Below are 19,382 nucleotides of genomic sequence, written 5' to 3' on the forward strand. Positions count from 1 at the left end.
ATAAAAATCTAAGTTTTTTTTAAAGATTTTATTTATTTATTTGAGAGAGAGAGTGGGAGAGAACAGCAGAGGGAGAGGGAGAAGATCCCTGTTCAGCAGGGAGCCCCGATGTGGGGCTTGATCCCAGGACCCTGGGATCATGACCTGAGCTGAAGGCAGACACTTAACCCACTGAGCCACCCAGGCGCCCCCTAAAAATCTAAGTTTTTAATTCTTTTCAAATGCAGGATCAACTTTATGGGAAATAAAAATAAAACTTCAGCAACAAATAAAAAGATATGAAAAAAATGTAATGTGTGGACCTTCACTGGATCATTATTTAAACAAGCCAGATGTAAAAGACATTTTGGGAGAATCAGCATAACTTGAATATGGACTGGATATTAGATGATCATATGGAATTTTCATAGCTTTGTTAGGTGTGATGACAGTATGGTGGTTATGTAAGAAAATTTCCTCAGTTTATGGAGAGGCACACTGAAATATTTAGGGACAGAAATGCCATGATGTGTGTTATCTGTTTTTTTTTTTTTTTTTAAAGATTTTATTTATTTATCTGAGACAGAGAGAATGAGAGACAGAGAGCATGAGAGGGAGGAGGGTCAGAGGGAGAAGCAGACTCCCTGCCGAGCAGGGAGCCCGATGCGGGACTCGATCCCGGGACTCCAGGATCATGACCTGAGCCGAAGGCAGTCGCTTAACCAACTGAGCCACCCAGGCGCCCCATGTTATCTGTTTTAAAATACTTAAACCGCAACCAGGGCACCTGGGTGGTACAGGCAGTTAAGCATCCGACTCTTGGTTTTGACTCAGAGTCGTGATCTCAGGGTTGTGGGATTGAGCCCCATGACAAGTACCCCCTTTAAGCCCTGCACTGGGCTCCACGCTCAGCGCAGAGTCTGCTTAAGACTTTCTCTCCCTCTCCCTCTGCCCCTCCCTCCCTCGCGTGCACACTCTCTCTCTTTCTCTTTCAAATAAATAAATAAATCTTAAAAAAAAAAAAGACTTCAACAACAACAAAAAACAAGTGAGATGAGACAAATCACAAAATGCTAGTAAGTGATGGGGTGTACGGTACACTATTCTCCCTACTCTTCTATACGTATTTAAATTTTTCTTTATTAAATATTTAAGAAAGGAAAGAAAACCTGATAAAATATCCAGTCTATCCACTGAGTTGTATTAAGGTTGGTTGCCTTAGTTAAAAAAGGGAATGGCCCAGACCAAATATGTCTTGAGGTCAGAAAAACACCTGAGGAAGTCTTGCATACTGTCTTTGTGGGACAAAGTGTAGACTGTGGGCAGATGAGTACTTCCCTCACATTTTCCTGGCAGGCTACCCAAACTCCCTGGAGGGGACCTGTGAGACAGGGTGGAGCTGCATGAGGCCACTGAGGAAACAGGCAACACCAGCGACCTGCCCTCTCTGACCTAGACCCACAACCACTACGGGAACCAAGGAGCTCATTACATAACATAAAAAAAAAAACAAAAGGAAGGTGACTTTCATGATCCCTCATCTATGAGGGAATTCTTACAAAGTCTCCCACACTGTGGGCGACCCTTTCAATTGCTGTTTTGAACAACAAAGTACCATGTTGAAGAAGAGACCTCAATTATTGCAAATTTTAGATGCTTGCAGAAGTCACTGCCAAAAATTATAACGTGGTGATCATTCCTGGGGGTATGAGCTCAAAGTGCAAGCATCGGATGTGGCTGAAATGAGCCTTTAATTTTAAACATCACTTAACAAAGCAGTCTGGCAACTGGTTACTTTGTGGAGATGTAGATATTTTTGCCTTCCAGAAGTATGGAAATAGGCACTGGGAATACACGATTTTTAGAAATGGTATCACATAAGGATCAAAAGGGAGCTTGTATCAAAAACAGCTTAGATGAAGTGAAAATGTATCAGGTAACCTACAAAGTGGTTCTAATGATGATCAGTATTATGATGTCAGAAACAGACTTAAAGAGTGTGAATAAACACTGTTTCATGAAATAGGACAGGCACATTTCTTTCAAACAGATGGCGAGAGAGCTCCTGAGGTGGGACAACTAGCTTGAGGAAGGTAAGACCTATGCGGTAAGGACCTGTTGGGTAAGGCTAGCATGTAACAAATGTCTCTGAGTATTTCAAGAGTAGTCATGTGGAAGACAGAGTTGATTTACTATGTATTCCTAGAGAGCATAAGTAAAATGAGTGGATGGAAATTATAGGGAGACACATATCTGCTCAACATAAGCAAGTATATTTATATATTTAAAACCATTAGATCAGTCCAAGATTGAATTTGAAAAGTTATGTGTACGTAAAGGCTCTCTGACTGAATGTGAGGAAGGAAATGGAGGTAAATTGCCTTTATGGACATTTTAATGGTCAGATTCTATTATCACATTATTTCCAATCTGGAAACAAGTTTTAAGTTGATAAATATATTTATTTTTAAAGATATTCATCTCTGACATTTTTTTTTAAAGGGTCACTCTCTGTGAATCATTATACTAAGTTCTGTGGGTGATAACACATACATAAAAACGGCGATTGTCAGAAGTTTATGATCAAGGCAGGAGATACACACATGGATAACCCATACCACACATGCATACATGTTAACATGTAGCAAACATGTATAACATACTGTTCCTGGGCTGTGGCTTTGTCACAAGGTTCAAGCGGATATGCAGTGAGGGCATGATCCAGTTAAATTTTTCATCTTCCTTGCTATAGAGTCTCTTAAGTGCCCTGTCTGGTCCAGGCTATCTGTGCGTCCAAGAGTAAACTGATTCATCATAGTGATGATATCAGTCAAATATTTTGGCTTTGTTCTGAAGCCTTTCTTGGCTTGGACTCAAGAGACTGGACGTTGTCTTCCAATTTCCCAACTAGTTCTCTCAAGTCTTCTCAAAAGCTATTATACAAAGAAGGAACAATGGGAATTATCCAATAGGCCTTCCAAATGCAATACCCAGTAAAGCAACATTGAAGTTATGCAAAACCACTGGTTGCTAAATTCTATCCTTGATCACCAGGAGATTAGTCAACAGTATGAATTCAGTAGTTTGGATGCAACCAAGTAGAGAAAAACAATTTCAGACTTACAAGTACTAATGAGATGCAACATTTTGGTACATGAAGCAAGAATAGTGGAGGAAAAGGTGAAAAATACTATTTTCATTATGATAACATTTAAAGATATGAATATAGGGTAAACATGAAGATGAAATCATAGCAGCTGATGAAGTCACTCTTGAACAATTTTAAAAAGGATCACAAACAGGAGCTATATAAACTTTCCTTCAAAGTTTTCCTCAAATACCTTGAAAATACAAGTTTTCTTGGTTCTAATGTGAGAAGCTGACCTGAGATTGTTGGAAAAGGATGGTCTTCTCTGGGTTTATGCCACAGGCGAGAAGAATAGCAGTCATGTCCAAGATGCTCTGCCGAAGGACGGCTGGGTCCTGGGGGACAGTGATGGAGTGTAGGTCAACGATGCTGTACAGCACTGAGCCATGCTCTTCCTGCAACCTCACCCAGGTCTCAATGGCTCCCAGGTAATTGCCAAGGTGGGGGATTCCTGTAGGCTGAATGCCAGAGAATACTCGCTTCACAGCATCTTTCTGGAACAGACGAAAAACAAGCATTTGCTTTCAAGGCAGAATCCATGAATCCTACACCCATGTTACTGTAGCAATGGTGACTAGTTCTATTTCTTACAACTGTAATCTGACAGTCATTATCCTTATGCATTTATTTTGTGCCTGTGCAAAGCACTATATTAGGGGCTATTAGGGACAGAAAATGAAATTTAAAATGTGGTTGGATTTTTTCTTTTTGTTATGTTCAGTTAGCCTGCATATAGTACATCATTAGTTTTTGTTGTAGTGTTCAATGTTTCATTAGTTGCATATAACACCCAGTGCTCATCACCACATGTATCCTCCTTAATACCCATCACCCGGTTACCCCATCTGCCCACCCACCTCCCTTCTGTAGCCCTCAGTTTGGTTCCTGAAGTCCAGAGTCTCTCATGGTTTGTTTCCCTCTCTGAGTTCTGGATTTTTTTTTTTCACTCAAAAACGTATAAATACAAAGGCACATAAGAAAGTCTGCAACCCCAAGCAGTGCAATCTAATTGGAGATAGAGGATAGGTTTACGAAGAGATATGTAACAGTACAGCGTGACAACATGATCATAAGCAGTTTGCAAACATAAACAGTGGGGTACAGGCAGAGTTCCCAAGAGGAAAAGATGACTGTGGATCTGGGGGTCAGTGAGAAAGACTTCAGACACAGAATCAAATTTCACTGGAGATTAAAGGGGCCTGGAGGGTTTTACATGTGATTTCGTTCATTTTGTAGTTAAGGCAAGGAAGTCACAGCATTAGGGCTGAAGGCTACTGCTATTTACTTAATTCAGTTTTCTTTAGAAATAATTGCTGATATTACAACTTAGTGTGTAGGATCTTGGGCTAGAAATTAGAAAACCTACACTCTATTTCTACAATCTATTTCTCTATTAGAAATAGATTAATTAAATTAAATATTGCTTCTTGATCAAGTTATTAAGATTAATTAAATATTGCTTCTTGATCAAGTTATTTAACTTTTTTGTGCTTCAGTTTCCTTTTACTTTTGTTAAATCATACTTTTATTTCTTCAAAGGGAGTTTTTTAATTCTGTATAATTTTTTTAAATTATAAAAACATTTTTGTTAAGGGCATGTTTTCCTACTGGTTTGTACTTTCTAATATTGAAGTTGTAATAGGAAAATGAGAAGGAAAAATGTAATACAGGATGAAAAAAATGCTATTTCTCTCTTGAATCATTTTGCATTCTGTAGTGAAACATGAAAAATGAATATGTATCAGTAAATGTGCTGTCATTAAGAGGTTCTGAAGAAATAAAATGAGCCATCATTTTTAACAGCAACAAAATATTAATAATGGCAGCCATAATTTGCTGGACAACTATGTTGTAGGCATTTATGCTCACGGCCTGGTATACATTAATGTGTTTAATCCTTACAATACCCAATATGGTAGGCATTTTATTACCTCTGATTTACAGATGAGATAACTGAGGCTCGCTGATCTTTAGAGACTGCCCATGGTCACACAGCTAGTAAGTGGTGAAGTTGGGATATCAAGCCAATTTCACTTACTTCAAAGCCCATGTATGTTCTTTCCACTAGCTACTATCCAGTAAGGCTTTATGAAATTCATTGTATTAATTTTGCAGCTTTCCTGTAGGCTTGCCAGTTTCTAAAAATAACTTATGGAGAGAAAAAAAAGAACATTTTTATACATGTATCTTTGTGTTCTGTGCATCAACTTTTTCTAGTGTATATACCTAATTGCTGGGTCCTAAGGTATGCATTATGTATCTTCAAGTGTACTACAGTGTGCTAAACCCTTCCAAAATATGTAACATATTGCAATTTCTACCATCAATTTCTGTTGCTCCTCATCCTCATCAACACTGCCAGTTTTTTTATTTTGATCTAATGTGGTGGATACGAGGTGGAATCTCATGATGGTTTAATTGCATTTCTTTGATTATTAAAGAAGTTGAGAACTCTCATGGTTATTGGCCATTTTTATTTCCTCTTCTGTGGAGAGCCTACTTAAGTTATTTTGCCTATTTTTCTCAGATTGGATTGTCTTTTTATTGATTTAGGTATTTTTATATATCCTGGATACTAATAGTTTATCAATTACATGTATGACCAATATATTCTCTCATTGTGTAGCTATTTGTCTTCTTTATGTTATCTTTTAATGAAGAGATATCCTTAATTTTACCAAATATATAATTTTTGACTAGAGATTTTTATGGCATACAAGAACTCTTTCAATACCTTGAGGTCATGAACATAAGAGTGTTTATACATATATACATATACAAAGCATATATAAAGCATATGTATATGCATGTGTGAGTATGCTTTAAAGTTTTATCTTTGACATTTAAGTCTGTATCCATTTGGAGTTTTTTGCATATGGTGTAAGGTAGGCATCCAATTCCTTTTCTTTCTTTCCCCCCATATGGAGATATCAGATTGTTCCAGTGCCATTTATGGAAAAGGTTGGCTTTGACCATTACTCTTGAACGTCACTTCTGTCATAAATCAAGCATCTCTTTATGCTTGTGTCCGTATCTGGTCTTTCTATTCTGTCCCATCGGTCTGTGTGTCTATCTCTGATCAGTACCACAGTGCCTTTTTAGTAAGTCTTGGGAGCAAATTTTTTTACTTTCATCTTTAAGAATTAGCTCACCCATCCTTGGCTTTTTATATTTCCCTATACATTTTATTTTTTAAAAGATTTTATTTATTTATTTATTTATTTATTTATTTATTTATTTATTATCAGAGAGAGAGAGCACAAGCAGGGGGAGTGGCAGAGGGAGAAGCGGGGTCCCTGCTGAGCAGGGAGCCAGACGCGGGGCTCAATCCCAAGACCCTGGGATCATGACCTGAGGCGAAGGCAGACTCTTAACCAAATGGGCCACCCAGGCATCCCTTCCCTATGCATTTTAGAATCACCTTGTCAAGTTCCAAGAGGAAAAAAAACAAAACAAAAAACTGTTAGGATTTTTGATTGAGATTGCATTGAGTCTATAGATTGCTTTGGGTGTTTTTATAATATTAGGTCCCCCAAACCAGGAAGCCATATAGCATATGAGGATCTGAGGTAAAACATGGTGATTATAGTTAATAACACTGTATTGTATAAGTAGAATTTGCTAAGAGAGGAGAACTTAAATATTCTCACCCAAAACAAACAAATAAGTGAAGATAAACACCTAAGGTGATGGTGTGTTAATTAACCAGGCGGAGGGAGCCCTTTCACATATGTATATCAAATCACTGTGATGTACACTTTAAATATCTTACAATTTCTTTTTTCTTTATTTTTTTATTTTTTAATTTAAATTCAGTTGATTAACATATAATGTATTACTGGTTTCAGAGGTAGAGGTCAGTGATTCATCAGTCTTATCTAATACCCAGTATTCATTACATCACGTGCCCTCCTTAATGTCTATTACCCTATTACCCCATCCCCCTGCCCCTTCTACCCTCCAGCAACACTCAGTTTGTTTCCTATGATTAAGAGTCTTTTGGGACCTGGGTGGCTCAGTCGTTAAGCGTCTGCCTTCGGCTCAGGTCATGATCCCAGGGTCCTGGGATCGAGGCCCTCATTGGGCTCCCTGCTCGGCGGGAAGCCTGCTTCTGCCTCTGCCACTCCCCCTACTTGTGTTCCCTCTCTCACTGTCTCTTTCTCTGTCAAATAAATAAATAAAATCTTAAAAAAAAAAGTCTCTTATGATTTGTCTCCCTCTCTGATTTCATCTTGTTTTATTTTCTTCTCCCTTCCCTTATGATCCTCTGTTTTGTTTCTTAAATTCCACATATCAGTGAGATCATATGATAAAAGCCACCAAAAAAATGAGATCTTGCCATTTGCAATGATGTAGATGGAACCAGAGGGTATTATCCTAAGCAAAATAAGTCTTACAATTTCATTTGTCAATTATAACTCAATATAATTGAGATACAAAAAAAAAGAAAGTGACATAATAAAAAGTCTATATACCCAACACTAGCTTCTAAGAGCTAATCTTCTTTAGGTATGTGCAGGCCAAGGCTATTTAAATTTTGCCTTTCCCTTTCCCCAAGAATCCTAAATCCTACAAATACAGTCTGTTTTCCCCATATCTGCATATTTTCCTCTTTACTTCTGAGATGACAGCTCTAAAACAGAATGCTACATTCTACTGATGCATCATAGCTCCATGGTCCAAATTATACTCAATCCAAGCACTCAGGAGACCTGAAAGATTTGTGGCTCCAAGGATATGAAAAATATCTTTTAAGTAACTGAGGACAAATATAATCTTACCACTTAAAACCACATGCGTGCACACACACACACACACACAGCCTTGCAATGACTAATATGACTAATTCCCCAAATCATAATTTAGAAATATTTTGTAGAAAACAGTTTGTGGTTGCGAACTGAGGCTGGGGGTGGGGGATGAGAGAGATAGAGAGAGAGGATAGAATAAGCACATATCAGTGAGGCTTCTTTGGGACCTCAACCAGCCCTGGGTTCCTGATATGGGAATAAGCAAAGAAGCTTTCAGCGAGGTAAAAAAAATGATTAATGGGCTTTAGGGACTGATTGATGAAGAGAGAAAGCAAAGCAGAAAAACAAGCTCTGAACTTAATAAATGGAAGAGAAAAAAAAAATACCATCCAGAAATACTTGACTTAGGATGAAGAGGGGCTGTTTATGCTAATGTAAAGGGTTATGAAGAATAGGAATATCAGGCTGGAAAAAAAAAAAAGACTATGGATATTTGCACATACATTCCTCCATGGTCAAACTAAGGAATTATTCCCCAGGAGAAATGGAAAAACTAATTCTTGAGAAAAGCACTACAGAGTACAGAGTGTGGGAAAAAAAGAACTGTAACCACTGGGAACAGCCTAGACATGATCTAATATATCTTTTCCATTCTCTAGTTTCTGTGATTCTATACATCCATGCAGAGGGAATGATGTTATCAAGAAATAAGAGCAACAAGAACTGTTTTGTTCAATTTTCAAGGAGCTATTAAAAAAAAATACAGCCTCTAAATGAGAACTGGATTCCTGGTCTTAAAAATATACAGAGAGCATCCTGCTCTTCTGCAGCGAGTTTATGTTCCCATCTGGTCCCCCTGTACGAGTCAGCAGGCAGCCTGCCGGCATGGCAGGGGAGCTCTGCCTGGTACCGTGAAATCACGGGGCTGGAATGTGGAGTTTGGGTGGTGGGAGGATGGGGGTTCTGTGTTCAAAAGCACTAGAGCTAGAAAAGAATGAAAATGAGAGGAGCATGGGCTTCCCAGTGGACAGGAGGCGAGCCACAAAGAAAAGAGCTTCAGGACTAGCCCACAGGCACTCACTCGTAGGGGCATCTGGAGCATCAACCTCCAAACCCATCCCAGTGCAGAGGATAAAAAAGGAGTATTTTACAAAATAGGGCTCCGTTTTGACTTCAGGCGCTATTTCCTGAACAAATGCCACTTCAGTCAACATATTCATTGGCTCATTTTGTAACAGAAACAGCATTACCAAGGGGCAACACCAGCCACCAGGGATTTGATCTATTCCAGAAGAGAGGGTGGGTGTGCAAATCAAAGGGACAACAGACTTAGCAATCTGACAGACTAACACCAGTCCTGTCTTAAGGTACGAAGCAGATCCAAAATTCATGATTACCTTCATTTTAATTACTGCACCCAAAAGCAATTGAAAAATAGGAAGCTGCTAATTCTAGCAAAAGATAATTTTTGTGATTAGCTAGAAAGAGCTTCTGTCTTTAATTCCAAGTGAATAAAATACACCAAAAGGAGGCTGCCTACTAGCTTTGAGACACTTTCAGCTTGGGTACAGTGTTGGGAACCAAAGGTTTCAAGTACAAATTTCAAGACTCTTATTACCAAGGCCTGCCTGTAGCCAGCTGTAACATCAACTGGGCATTCAGCTCACCTGTTTTAACTACAGTCAACGGTGCACCAAAGCCTTGGCTGAACAACCACTGTGTCTAACTGGTTCCATAAAGGGCATGTTCTCACAGAGTATGATTTAAAAAAAAAAAGCAACCACCATTATTAACTAATGGGGCCGAAAATCTCTTTCTGTAAGTCTATTTATTCTTCTAATTGTATATAAGTAAAAATACATCTTCAGATTCTCACTCCTTAGCTCTCTGTGTTTCCCAATTTTATCATATATGACACCCTACTATTTCAATCCTAGGCTCTTTGAACATTTCAATGTTTTTGTTTTTGTTGTTGTTGTTTTAAATGCCTCTCCTACCAATTAGTGATTTACTAGCTGAAACAGAGGAGACTCAGCATAAAAAAACAGCACCTCAGCCCTGGCTGGGAGGACCCAGGTGCTGCTCCTCTGAAGCTTTCTTTGGCAACGGCTCAGCATTGTTCCACCACAGTCAGCTCTTTCTTCCAGAAAGTTCCAGAGCCCTGGGTCTGGGGAGAAAATGCTGACTCAGCACCAAGAAAAATGGGTTCATTTCTGCTTAGAAATGAAACCAGATGCTCAGACCTGGGAATCAGTATAGTAAATATTAATTCAATATAAGAAAAAGTCAGTCTTATATCACCCCCAAACAAGAGGCAATATGTAAGCTGATAATTAAAACTGAAGGGAAAAAATTATTTTAAAAAGAAAAAATCAGAAAGAAGTGATGAACCCAGTCATCTGTGAGTCCCTTAAGGGCACAGATGATAAACACTTAATATTGTTAGGCTGTGCAAGAGTTGAAAAGGAATAAACTTGACTTTTAAAAAAGTTTCCTGGGGGTGCCTGGGTGGCTCAGTCGTTAAGTGTCTGCCTTTGGCTCAGGCCATGATCCCAGGGTCCTGGGATCGAGCCCCCACATCAGGCTCCCTGCTCCGTGGGAAGCCTGCTTCTCCCTCTCCCACTCCCCCTGCTTGTGTTGCCTCTCTTGCTGTGTCTCTCTCTGTCAAATAAATAAATAAAATTTTTAAAAAAAATTTTTTTAAAAGTTTCCTACAGACTTATTTAAGCCTCTTCCACATTTCAAGAGCTGTGCGTCTATTTGTCCTGTGTGCTCTGTGTGGTCCTCCCACCCTGTGATGCAAGGAAGGCTCATGCACATTTATTTTCCTTCTTGGCATGGACTGCGGCAATCGGAAACACTCCTGGGCACTTGCACGTACCTTACCTCGCTTGATGGACTTGGAGTTACTGGCCTTACCTTCTAGGGAAGGATACTGCCCGGGGAAATCACAGGCAGGGGGTCAGACCCAGAGCTGAGCTCTTGCTGCTGACTCCGGCTCGCTCCCTTCCTCCACACTGGGCTGCAGCCCAAGTAGAACGCCTTCACCTCGAGGTTGGCCTGGCCTTTAAGCACCCTCAGCCCACCAACACCTCCCCTCCCCACACAGGCTTCTCAGAAGGACAAAGTGTGTCCCAGAGATTGTTTACCAAAAGGCCAAGGGCACACAGCTACTGGTACAGCTGGGACCAGAATCCAGAACCCCAAAGCTCTGCCACAGACCACAGAACACTCTTCCCGAAGTTTGGACGTTGACCATGGTCTTTTCTTCTGTAGCTATTTCGTTTGTACCTCAACATATCTCTGGGCTTATATTCTTCGGGTCTTCTTTGTTTCTTTTCCCTACATGTTAAATGGCAGCTCAGTGGATGTCTCCCCATCAGACAGAAATGACACACAATACAAAGTCTGGGGACTTTGGCTCCCAGGAAAGATTGCATTGTCACTGTCACCTCAGGGTGGCTAAGCTATATTTAAATGCAAAGGTTATATGTATGTACAGAATAAACTGGCCAGTCTCTTAAGTTTTCATTGGAAAGGTGATTAATACTAAATTAGCATATTATCTGAAGATGACAAATACTTATACATAATGTGATATGTGGTAAGAAATATTTTTAATTCCTAATGATAACTCCACTTGCTAAACCAAATCAGCAAGGGGAAAAAAAATAAAAATAAACAAACCAAAGCAGCAAGGGTCAAATTTTTGACATAAACATCCTAACCACCACGGCACATTGTATTTTTATGTTGAATGGAGCAGGAAACACTGGCAAGAGATCAAGAAGTACTAAACTTTTAAAAGTGTAAAGAATAACCTGAAATGCTTAAGAAAAGATCAGTTTTTCCTCATAAGAAAATGCAAACGTCGATCTTAAAGTATGAGATCATCCTGGGGAGAAATGAGTTTCTCATTACCTCTTGCGGCCAACTGAAGGCTTACCTCCTAACCACTGTCACTGGTCACCCAGCCACATCAGTGCCTGCCTGATGTCCCATCCGCAGCTGATTGTCCGAGAACATTATCTTTTCGCTCGCAAAGGAGAGATTTGGCTATGCACATCAGAGTCCTCAGACTATTAGGAAATGTGTGAGGAGTAGATTACGGTGATTTTAAAGCCTTTCTTTTTAAGTTATGTACCCTTTTTCAAATGTACTATTCTTTTTTTTTTTAAAGATTTTATTTATTTATATGTGTGTGTGTGAGAGAGAGAGAGAGAGAGAGCACGAGGTGGTAAGGGGCAGAGGGCGAAGGAGACTCCCCACTGAGCAGGGAGCCGGATGCGGGGCTCGATCCCAGGACCCCGGGATCATGACCTGAGCCGAAGGCAGATGCTTAACCAACTGAGCCACCCAGGCGCCCCTCAAATGTAATATTCTCCCTAGGTGTGCCCAACATGTAAAGCAGCCCAAAGAAAAGCTGCGTAAAGCAGGTGGCTAACGGGAAGGAGGGAGAGTGGCCCTGTCGGCTCTTCTGCCCTCACCCCAGCCAGCCTCTGAGGGGGCTTCCCAGAGCACAGGTTTGAACACCACTGGATTCAAGACATTTTCTAAGTATTAATATTTTGTTGAAAATAAGAAGTTGTCTGTTTCTCAGGATAGTGGGAAAAATACAGGAGAAGAAAGTTCTTTTAAAAAGAAAGTCTGAGATAACAATGCAGTCTTCTCCCTTCTTCTGCGTTAAGGTTCAAACTTGGTGTGGCCAGAAATGCCCTTCCCAGTCGTCCTCCATCATCCTACGTGAGGAGCTGACCTGGTTACTTGCCAGTCCTTTAGAGCTCATCACCAATGTGCATTCAGACAGTTCCATCACCCTGGATGCCCTTCACCCCCTTCTCTGCTGGGCAAATCCCCTGGGTCTTCAAGGTCTAACAATCTATCCCTGATTCTAAACCTCTTAAACACGTCTTCTCTTCACATACACACACACACACACAGAGTCAGCCCCCCATCCCCCTCCCCCATTCTCTTCCTCTCTCTTCCTCTCTCTCTCCTTCCCTCCCCCTCTCCTCCTACCTCTCTCTCCCTCTCTCCTTCCGACCCCTCCCATTGTCTGTCTCCCCCATCCCCAGGGCAGAAGAGACCCCTCCTTCATTCATTCATTCTTCATTATGGCACATATCACACTGGCAACTTGGTAAATATTTTCTTATTTGCTTAGAAAATATTTTCCCACCTAGAATACGAGCTCCTCTAGGGCAGGGGCTGTCTTTTTCATCTCTATATCCCCGTATACAGCAGTGCCAAGTACATTGTGAGCACCTAATAAATGTTAGTGGAATGAATGATAAGTCTTCCCCCGCCCCACTTTGGCTCCAAAATGGAAAGGGCAAAATAACTATAAACAAAATGAACCAAATGTTCCAGTTATAGTTAGTTCCTAAACAAGTTATGTTCTAAGGGTTCGTTTGAAAATTGGTTTTCTGAAACTCAGAAAACTCAATTCTTTAAGTGCTGGTTAAGTTCCTGGAAGGCAGTCCATTGAAGCCTTACTGAGCCCACAGTATTCCTGACAAATGATTTTAACATCACCATTTCAACTCTACCTAAACACCATTCATAAAATTGTTTCTGTGGGAAAGCGAAATCAAAGACCCACTTTGTGACACCAAAACCCCACCCAGTGGTGCGTCTGATTTTGATGTACAAGGGGCTTAAGGTGAGTGATCTGGAATAAGGAGGAGGTTGCATTTGCATGAGGAGTGGACTTTTAAAAAATTAGATTGCAAGAGGACTTGGAGGTGGGGCAGTATGCTAAAGCTTGCTCAAGCATCCATTTCCTAAGGTGAATATTGACAGTGTGGGCCGCCCTGGAGGCAGGTGCCCTGGCCGCCACTGCTGGGAAAGAGAAGAGCAGAGGGAAGGTGGAAGGAAGATACTAGAGAGGATGTTGTCACCATGTGTTCTCTGGTACCAGCAACATCACCGTAACAGGGAACCGTCATAAATGCAAACTCCTGGGTCCCCACCCAGACCTCCTAACTCAGAAATGCTAAGAGTGGACTTATCCCAGAAGAAATAAGAGTTAAGCGATCTGGGCTTCGATAAGCCTTCCAAGTGATTCTGGTGATTGTCCCAGTTTGAGAGGCTTTTGGGGGCACCAATATCAGATCTAAATGAAGTACAGATGAAAACGCTATGGACAAAAAAAAAAAAAAGAAAGAAGAGAACTTCTAAGCTAACAGTTCCCAATCTTGGCCTCACAGTCATCACCTGGGAGCTTTAGAAAATACTGATGCCTGGTCCCATCCTCAGAGATTCAGATTTAATCAGCTTGGGATTTGGCGTGAGCGCTGGGAGGTTTAAAAGCTCCCCAGGTGAGTCTACGGTGTGGCCAAGATTGAAAAAACACTGTTCGGAGCCAACTACTACATAATTATTCTCCAAAGCTGCCAACCTGCTAGGAAACACACACACACACCCACACACTGTAAAAATGTGAAAAATAAGTTCATTTGCTTATAATTTACATTTTGAGGTAATAAAACCCTTTAGATGGTTATGTATTAATTCCTGTTCAAAGGCCATTTGGGCATCAGGCAGTCCTGATCTCACATCTGGTAGCCAGGAAGCCTAGCAGAACATGAAGGTGTGGTTAGAGCCTCTATGTTGGTGAGAAAAGACACCTGTAACAAGTAAGCACACCATCTTTGATGCCTAGGTAGACTTACTTGGCAATGTCGGGGTCCATAAATCCGTACGGCTCAGGGATTCAGGAAGCATATGCAGCCTGGCCTTTACCAAGAAAATAATCCCACTTAAGAAGGTGTTGACATCAGAATTGTAATGGATAGAATAAAAAGTGATCTCTGCCTCGAATGCTCTTTTCTACCCATTTTCCTGCCTGGAAAACTCTTAACTCCTTCTGATCCCTATGAGAGAGTCTGAATTCAACACTCAAGCATTGTTGGTAAGTCTTATGGGGACTCAGCTGACCAAAACCTGGACAAGCAACAGGTGGTGTTGGCTACATGACGTGGAAATGCCAGAAATTCTTAGACCCAGTGCAGGAAATAACTCCATGACTAACTCAAGTGTTCTGAACTGTTGAGAGAGACAGAGTGTGAATTTCTTACAAGGGGTCACACTACCAATGGAGAATAAAAAATTTCTAAGTTTATTTCCCTGGCATAAAGATAGTCCTTTCCAAAAAAGAGTCTCTTTGGCTGTCCTGACCACTACCAAGAGAAAGAGGTCTCCCTTTCCAGCCACCCATGGCTCCCTTTTCTCTTCATCCAACCTGTCGACTGACACAATCCTGGGGTTGTTGCAAACACATTGGCTTCAGTTCAGACCCTTCTGTCAGCCCAGAGAGTTATATCGACTTTAGAATAAATTAGAAAAATGACAATGTCAAGCAGTAAAATGGGACTATGATGACTTGGTTGGTTATTAACCATGGTAACAAGCAGGCTTGCACCAGGTTGCCTGGGGTTAAAGTCCTAGCCCTACTACTTATATGGCCTTGAGTGTCTATAAAATGGGTGACTGGGGGGAGGGGAGTGTGGTATGTTTATTAGTGTAAAGTGCTTAGTGCCTGGCATGTAGTAAGCTCTCCATAAGTTACCTGGCCATTTATGGAGGTCAAAATTTAAGTGTTTATATATTTTGACGTAACCATTCAATGAATAGAAACCTGTCCTAAAGAAATACTTATACAAGACCGTAAGGATACCTGCCATTCCCTCCATTATTTAATAACGAGAGAGCCACAAGCAACTAAATGTCCATCAGTAGGAGGAATATTAAATAGGTCACAGTTGTATTTTTATGAGATGGAATCCTGTGGAAGAGATACGAATATAAGTACTGAGAGTCCAGAGTGGGTGAAGGGCCTGACTTGAGCCAGATGCTGAGTTCGAGGCCAGCTCTGCAGTGCAGTAGGTGTGTCTCCTTGTGCAAGTCACAGAACCTCCCCATCGGTAACAAGGGAATAATAATAGCAGCCCCCTGGAGGTTGGAGAACAAGGCTTGGCCCAGCAGGGTTCTATATAAACGTTTGTTAAATAAATGAATTCTGACAAGGAAGAAGAATACACACTTAAACAATAGTGATTGTGACCCCAGGCCATGGGCGTAATGACCTCCTTTTTGCTACTTTTGCATTGTCTTAACTTTTTAAGGGCAAGAACATTTTCTGTAGCCAAATTTTTAAGAGTTTTTGTGCATACAACCTGATGATATTAATCAACAGGTAATTATAAGAGGCTTGTCCTAACAGGAATGTCTGTTAATACCATTCTCATTTTACCTGATGGGAAATAAAGACATAAATAAAGTCAAGTGATTTATTAAGCTTGCACATGAGTTATTTTTTAAGATGGAACTGGATGGAAACAATGTAGTCAAACAGGGGCGCCTGGGTGGCTCAGTTGGTTAAGCAGCTGCCTTCGGCTCAGGTCATGATCCTGGGGTCCTGGGATCGAGCCCCACGTCTGGCTCCCTGCTCAGCAGAGAGCCTGCCTCTCCCTCTCTGGCTGCCACTCTGCCTATTTGTGCTCTCTCTTTCTCTGTCAAATAAATAAATAAATCAATCTTTAAAAATAAACCAATGTAGTCAAACAGAAAGGGCACAAATTTGGGGGGTGGGGCAATGCCAGGTTCAAATCCCTTCCGTGCCTCCTATGACTTGCACTAATTATTTAATCTCTCTGAACCTCAGTTTTATTATTTGAATGATGAAGTAAACAATGATAATTAACGGCTAACATGTATTGATTGAGTGCTTATAATGTGCAAAGTACTATAGCAAGAGCTATGAATGTATTATCTCATTTAATCCTCACAAAAAGCCCTATGAGGTAGGTAGTATTATCATCTCTGTTTCACAGATGAAGAAACTGAGGTACAGAAGGGTTCAGTGAATAGGGCATACTTAGTGAATAGTGGACTTGAACCTAGCTAGATCAACCTCAGCTGTATACACTTAGAGGGAGACTCTGAAAATACAGCAAGGCACCAAAAACTATTTGCTTTTACCCCTCGGATCCCATAAATGATGCAACCTTTAGAATGTATGACCCCAAATCTGCTTGAATTTTAGGCTTTAAAGAACTTCTAAGGGCATGTGTGATTCTCTCTCCTGCACTGTTCACAATACAAAGAGAATTGCCTTATGTACTCCTTGTTTTCATTCAGAAGTGGTGGCCCGTACCAGGGCAGGTGACAGGGACAGTGGTTCTTATTCATCTGGGCAACAGCTCCAATGCTAATTCTAAACACAGGTGGTGAGAGAGACAGCCAACAGGAAGGGGGAAGGAGTCACTGCTGACATGTACAACTGGGAAGATTGATGGTTTCCCTCCCTCTTTTTCCCCAATGCGTCGGCCTGGGGGCAGAAACGCAGGCGCTGCTGAGCTAGGGACAGTAAAATACACAGCACAACGTCTACCTTGCTGCAGTGCTGATTAATGAGACTGAACTGACACAGAAAACAGGCGGTGCTTCGCAAAGAGAATTCACAGGCCTTTCTTTCTTTCACGATCTCAACAAAAGCAGTTCCCGTAAACCTCTGGGTTTGAACTGGAATACCCCGCGGTTAGAGCAAGGCAAGGGGCATATTTGGCGGAATGCTGGAGCAAAGGGTGGGAGCGGGAGGGGAGTTGGTAAGGAAGGAAATCTTCTCATGATAGATCGGGTGGGTACAAATAATTCACGAATGCCTCTCCTCTTTCCACTTGGCTGAAAAATGTCACAAAGTTCCAGGCAGGATAGTCATTTACCTTCCCAATTTAATGTAAAGAGGACTACGTGAGGAGACGCTATCACAAAGAATTTCACCCTGTTAAAAGTACTACTCTTCCTTTTGTAGGAGCTGGGAGACTGGATCACTGATTTTTCCCTATCTTTTACTACAGCTTGCGTACCGTATACATTAAAACAGTATTTTCAAAAAGAAAATCGATTGAACACATTTAAAAGATTGATTTTAACAAATATTGGTCGAGTACTTACTACAACTATCTATTGGACATATCCATTTGGATTTCCCACCCGCAGCTATTCCAACTTATTATTACATCCAAAACCAAATGTACTGACTCACAACCTTCCAGTCAAAATTCCCTACCCCACCCGGCCCCAGATCTGCTACGTTTCTGTATCTCAGTCCTGGCTAATGACACAACCTTCTACTCAGTCTCCCAATCTCAAGAGTCACCCCTGATTCCTTCTTTTGGCTCACCAGATTCTGTGGATTAAAATCCTGGCTCCTCCCACTACTAGGTTGGTGATCTTTGACAAGAAGTTGTGCCTCAGTTCCGTCATGTGAAATCAAAATTTTAATAGCACTACTTCATAGGATTATTGCAATAATTAAATAAACTGGTACACAAAAAGTGCTTACAATGGTACTTCACACATAGAAAATGCTCACTAAATATTACCTGTGATTGATCTTAAATATTCTCAGCACAGACAAAAAGTTATAATGATGTGAGGTGACGGATGTCTTAACTAACCTTCTTGTGGTTATCTTTTCTCAGTGTTTACACATATCAAATCATCATGTTGTACACCTTCCACTTATACAATGTTATATGTCAATTATATCTTAATAAAGCTGGAAAAAATTAGCTATTATTATTAACATCATCTAATCAATTACTAAGTCATCAGGATGTTACCCAATACATTTTACTTCCCCACCCCCATCAATGTGGTCTAAACCCCACTCATCTCATCTGTTCAGTAGCTTTGATCTGACCACCTGAAATATCTTTTTGAAATAGTGCATCTCCACTGGTTTTTCCTTTCCTACAGGGTCAAATCCAAACACCTGAATTTAGTGTATAAAATCCTTCATAATTGGACTTCACACACATGTAAATTACTTAGACAGGGTAGGGGCACATATCTCCATGAATGAGCCTTAATTAAGCATGTGAGAAATCCTATGAGAAATTTTGGGTTAATGTTTAAATTTAACATTTTATGACATGTTATTTTTCACTAATTATTCTAGCACTAGAAGCCAATATCACATTCCACTGAAACCACAAGAGTAATCTTTAGTATGTATAATTTAAAGCCCAAAATGCAAAAAAAAAAAAAAAGTATGTGACAATTGACATTATTCGAGATACGATTAAATGTACAGTATTTCCATTGCTTGGTGTCATAGGTTGAATATATCTCCCTAAAACTCATGTCCACTTGAACCTCAGAATGTGACCTTATTTGGAAATGGACCTCTGCAGATGTAGTCAATTAAGAAGAAGTCATACTGGATTAGAGTAGGCCCTAAATCCAATGACTGGTGTCCTTATAAGAAGAGGAGAGAAACAGAGGGGAAAAGCTATGTGACATGGGAGGCAGAGACTGGAGGGATGTAGCTACAAGTCAAGGAATGCCAAGGATTGCAGGGAGCCACCAGAAGCTGGAAGAGTCAAGGAAGGATCCTTCCCTAGAGACTTCAGAGGGAGCGTGGCCCTCGCTACCAGAGCTGTGAGAGAATGAATTTCTGTTGTTTTAAACTATCTGGCGTGTGGCACTTTGTTATG

The 19,382-nt window shown here is 40.7% G+C and overlaps 1 protein-coding gene across 1 annotated transcript in view; it reads right to left on the reverse strand.

The window, feature by feature from the left end:
- Positions 1-19,382, reverse strand: part of WARS2 (tryptophanyl tRNA synthetase 2, mitochondrial) — an 86,456-nt gene that overhangs the window by 42,122 nt on the left and 24,952 nt on the right. The window contains exon 2 of the mRNA XM_006732359.3: positions 3,364-3,621. Coding sequence (XP_006732422.1) covers positions 3,364-3,621 — 258 coding nt within the window. The remainder of the gene's footprint in view (positions 1-3,363; positions 3,622-19,382) is intronic.

The sequence above is a fragment of the Leptonychotes weddellii genome, chromosome 4 (assembly GCF_054177405.1).
Source record: "Leptonychotes weddellii isolate Sample4059 chromosome 4, ASM5417740v2, whole genome shotgun sequence".
Classification (NCBI taxonomy): Eukaryota; Metazoa; Chordata; class Mammalia; order Carnivora; family Phocidae; genus Leptonychotes; species Leptonychotes weddellii.